Raw genomic sequence first — 5,013 nt, 5'->3', positions numbered from 1 at the left:
AGCATTACTCCCTACCAAGGAAGGGAATGAGAGAGGCCCCATCTCAAAAGGGTTCCATATCGTCACAAGTTAATGCATTTTGCAAGTATAACAAGGATTGGTTGGCGTTGGAACTTGAGGTTTTCAGTGTCTGGGCACGATAATGTTGCCCAATTTGGACAACCCAGGGAAAAGTTGTCAGGACCCTCTTTGCGTCTCTGTATGCTTTTATTTTTTTATGAAACTTGCTTCGCTATCTTCTTCTTTTTCTTCTTCTTTCTCATTTCTTTCCTCCCCCATTTTACTTCACTCTTTTTAATGGTCTCTGGGATGAATGGTTTACGAAATGGAATTGAGCTGGGTGTTTGGGCTTTGACATTGTCTTTTTCTATTTCCTGCTTACATGGCTCTTTTTCTCCTTCCTCTTGTTTCTTTTTTCAAATTCCCCGGCATGGAATAATTGATCTGCACAAGGGTGGGAGTATGCTTCTTTTTTTTTCTCTTTGCTAACGCGCCGTTTTGCTTTCTGATGCCCTTTTGGCCAAAATCTGGATGGGTCCAGTCCACCTGTCGCTGCAGACTTGTTGCAGGACTCGCTTTTTTGCTTGTGTATGATATCCGGTCTAAATATGGAAATTGCATGGTTTTCTCCTTTTTTTTCTTCTATTTAAAATGAAGTAATGGTATCGTACTGAAAGAATTCATTGACTTGAGATGTAAGTGATATATCCTATGTGCTCGCTTGGCCATGTAGAAGCCTATGTACCATTTCTGCTATGGCAAGGCTGCTTGTCAACCCAGGGCTTTCGATGCCCAGCAGATTAACCCAGCCTTCGTAGCCTTGTTCCTTTCTGACGATGAAGTCCTCGAAGCCCTTGTCCGTTGCCGACGCCGCGCCCTTTGCCGCCAGCTTGGGCCGCATACCTGCGTAGTCGGCCACCAGGGCGCTGGCATCTACTTCCGGGAGATACTTTTGGATTTCGGCAACGGCCTGCTGCAGCCGTGAGGCGTTGGCAGTGAGGTCATTCGGATCGTCCACCCACTCGACGTCCGGGCCGAAGCGGATCCGTCCGGCGAGGTCGATGGTGAGATGCGTGCCGAGTCCGCTGGCGCCGGGCTCGGGAGCCGGGTATATGAGGCGGGAGATTTTGGGGCGGGAGGCCGAGTAGGAGAAGTAGTTGCCCTTTGCGTAGAAGAGCTGCTTGCGCTGCGAGGGGGGCACAATCATGTTGTGGACGGCGACGGAGCCGAGGCCGGCGGCGTTGATGAGTGTCTCGGCCGTCATGGTGGACACGTCGCCGCCGGGGCCGTCCGAGACGTCGATTTCCCAGCCTGCGTTGCCCGGGGGCGAGGATCCTCCCTGAGAGAGCGGGCGGACGCCTACAACGGGAGAGCTCAGGGCGACAATGCCGCCGGCGTCCTCGAAGAGGCCTTGCAAGCAGAGCATCAGGCCGTGAGAGTCGACGATGCCCGTCGTCGGGCTCTCCAGGGCACCAGCCTTGGCCAAGACACCCTCGCCGCGCTCACGGACCTCCTTGTCAGACACCCATCTCACCGGAACGCCAATCTCATCAGTACAAAGAGCGTGGATCCTCTCCAGGGCCTCCCTCTGCGCGTCGTTCTGGGCAACGAGCCACTTGCCCGTCCTACTATAGGCGACGCCGTGCTTGTCGCAGAGCTCGTACAGCAGGTCCTTGCCTCGGAGGCAGAGCTTCGCCTTGAGGGTATCCTTGCCGTAATAGATGCCAGCGTGGATGACCTCGCTGTTGCGCGAGCTGGTCTCTGTGCCGACAGCGGAGTGCCGCTCTATGAGCACGGTGGATGTGCCGGGCTGGAGGGACAGCTGGCGGGCAATGGCGAGACCGACGACGCCGCCGCCGATGACCTGGAGCGAACCATGTTAGATGTCGAGTTTGGTTAAGACTTGTGTGTGTGTGTGTGTGTGTGTGTGTGTGTTGTTGTTGAGATGATGTAGAATATATAAAGGTTATATGAAACAACTTGCCGCATGAGTGAAATCAGCTTGGACACTCGCCGTAGAGCTGAAATTTAAAGCCTGGACGTGCCGAGTCTGGCTGGACAGACGAATCAATCTTGCTGCCCTCCTTGCCAGCATCTTCCCTATCGTTTCCGAGACTGCATATGAGCAAGAAAGAATGCAGATGAACAAGAATGGGCTTGATGTGGTTTTGATTCAGGGTAAGTCGGCTATATGAGGTGGGTAGCTTTTAGAGAAGCTTCATAAGAAAGTTGGAGACCCACATTGAACCCCAGACTGAGACCAGCAGAAGGTCATCATGTCCTATGAAATACTGATATGAAATCAAATGAATAGCCGGATATGCTTGTTATTTGCGACATGTTTTTATTGGTAATTCTCGTGATAATTGAGATTGAGTCTTAGTTCTCAGACGAAGAATTGATGACCTTCCCCGTGACATGGAACGTGGCTGCATGATCCGAATTGCAGCTCAGCAACGGCCATCTCACAGTCTCTCGATATCACTCACTACCTACGAAAAGGAAAGAAACTCCATCTAGCAAAAGTGAAAAAAGACCACTGATATTATGACCCGATTGGTTTTGTCAACCATCGCCTAGACGCCAGCCAAAAGCAACCTGCTACCATGTTGTTGAACCTCGCATATAGAATCAAAGCATGCGGCCCAATACTTTTACAATCGGCCTCCAGTTTTCAAAGCAATTTGGCAATTTCCACATGGCTGGCAATCGTAACCGTCGCCGCATAGCGGTAAATTGACACACAGGGTGCGGCTATGCTGCCCTGGACACAGATTCGCTCTCCTCGGCCGAGGTCGACGATCGAGTAAGATTTGAAGACACCGGCGGCTCGTTTGGTACGGGAGAGCTGGTCATTTCAGAGACTTGTTTTTCTATGCATAGGAGTTAGCATCTTTGTATGCATTTTATTGCCTCTCACTTGTCCTTCTGGGGTGTGTTTAGGCAGCAGTGGAAGAAAGTAGCAGGTAACCTACCCAGTTCACGAATGCGATGCCGGAGCATCTGGTTCTCGCGGGTCAGCATCTGTGTTTCGGCCTGGTAAAAGGCGCTTTCGTCGCGGAACAGAGACCAGTCCCCGCTCTCGGCACTGATGGAAGTCGCCCGCAGTCGAGGTGAGGCGTTTCGGCTTGGCGTCCTGGACCGGCGCTGCATGTCGGCGCGAGCCATCTCCATAGAGTTCCGGTGGTGAGGGAAGATGGGCGATCGAGAAAATGACGAGCCAGAAATCGATGGAACATGGTTTCCGGTTGGGGACTGGGTCGAGATGGGGACAGGCAGCGACCGGTGTGGTCTCTCGGAGCCAGCAACACTCGCGGTCGCACTCTCGTCTCCGCCAGATGCATGCGGATGGCTTGCTTGAAGGCGCTGAAGCTCTAGCTGCTGTTGTCGAATCATGTTCAAAAGGCGATTCTGTAAATTTCAAATTTCGTTAGTATCTGCTCTTTCCACCAAGTAGTATTCAATAGAGCTGGTGCTTGTTGCTTACGACATGGCCCTCCTGCTCTGCCTCGAGCTCCTGATGGAGCTCACCCAGACTCGGTGTCCTGATATGTCGGCTCGACTCTGGCGGGATGCCGCCGCTATAAGGCTGCGGGCTCGCCCTCATGTGTTCTTGGAACTCGCCCGGTGCTGGCACCGCAGGGTCGTTTAGCTGGAGGTTCATCAGGATGGTCGATCGTCGGCGGCTGGGCGGGGATGCGAGGCTGCGAGCTAGAGAGCTGTTGGACGATCCTAAACGGCGAGTTAGAGTGGTGAGGACAGGGTGGTTTGAGTGGTGGCAGCAAGAGCGAAAAAGCGCAGTCGATGGACAAGCTTTTTAGCCGGGAGAGGCAGATCGGCTGATTCCGACTTACTGCGTGAAGGTTCTCGTTGGAGGCCGGCATTCATAGCGGCTGCGGCATGCAACGAAATGGACGCGGATCGAGGCGATCCAGTGGGGGACTCGGAGCGGGGCACGGAAGAGACGTCACCGTTGGCCGCCATCGCTGGCAGATTCAATTCAATTCGGTGATGCGGATGAGCGTGAGACTGGATTTGTTTATTGTTTTCGTTTCGCAAAGACGGATTGAAGGGTTACAGAGGTCTGGTCTGCTCTGTTTGCTCAGGTTTGATGTTTCTCAGGTTATCAAGCTGGGAGCTGGTGATAGAAAAAAAAAAAAAAAACTGTAGGTAGCCTAGCGTAGAGTTTGTCAGGTAGGGCTGATTGCGACGCAAAGTATCGTCAGGTCGTCCAGGTGTCCAAGTGGCTTGTTTAGTTTGTCGTAGCTGAGCATGGAGGGAGGGCGAGCGGGAGAATAAAAGTAGGTGTTTGTTGTAGGACAATGGTGGAGTTGGCAGAGGATGAGTCAAGAGTTCAAGTGTTGAAGCAATGACCGGAAGCGAACGCTGCCATGGTGAATCGATGGCTTGAGGCGAAGGGGCGTGCGTACAGTATTAAGAGCTGCTTTGGTCAATGGCATATGCAGGAGCACAAGGTTTGAGTCCAGCGTGATGTGCCGCTGATCAACATTGGAGGCGAAAACGTAAAATGGCCGGGCGGTGGTTCGAGGTTTCGTACCACTTCTATGCTCTACGCCTCGAAGAGCGACCCAGTGACTTGGAGCGTCATCAGACCGCTGAGCAGTGCCCGGTAGCAGCCAACTGCGGTGCTGGCAGACGCCTGAAGCCGCTGTGGCGTTTCCAGTCTCGGGGGCCTACGGGGGACGGAATTACAGGGGGTAGCGACACAACTTGCCCGGCCTCTGCTGCAGTGACGCCATAGGGGACCTGCACAGCAATATTCCGAGAGGTACGACAACGACCGCAACTCCATTGAAAACCTCCGGCATCATGGGGACACACTAGTTTGTCAAAACGATTCGTTGCTATTGATTGTTTTACATGATCATTTTGCCTTCCTGCTGAGATGCCCCGTTTACTAACAGCAATCCGAGCCTCCGCTGGCCACTTCTGATATTGGCAACACCAACACCCTTTCCGAGCTTCCGGTTCTCTTCATTGCAGCATATCAAT

General features: G+C 52.9%; 1 protein-coding gene across 1 annotated transcript; it reads right to left on the bottom strand.

The window, feature by feature from the left end:
* Nucleotides 1–709: 709 nt before the first annotated feature.
* On the bottom strand, nt 710–2,095 carry T069G_01519 (FAD dependent oxidoreductase domain-containing protein; the record flags this gene model as incomplete). Its single annotated transcript, XM_056168729.1, has 2 exons — nt 710–1,864; nt 1,985–2,095. 2 exons carry the CDS (start codon nt 2,093–2,095, stop codon nt 710–712), a joined length of 1,266 nt encoding a protein of 421 aa, XP_056034045.1.
* Between the last annotated feature and the right edge of the window lie 2,918 nt (nt 2,096–5,013).

This window comes from Trichoderma breve, chromosome 1, assembly GCF_028502605.1.
Source record: "Trichoderma breve strain T069 chromosome 1, whole genome shotgun sequence".
Classification (NCBI taxonomy): domain Eukaryota; kingdom Fungi; phylum Ascomycota; class Sordariomycetes; order Hypocreales; family Hypocreaceae; genus Trichoderma; species Trichoderma breve.
Note: the sequence above shows the minus strand (reverse complement) of the source record. Positions and strands in the feature narration are given on the sequence as shown.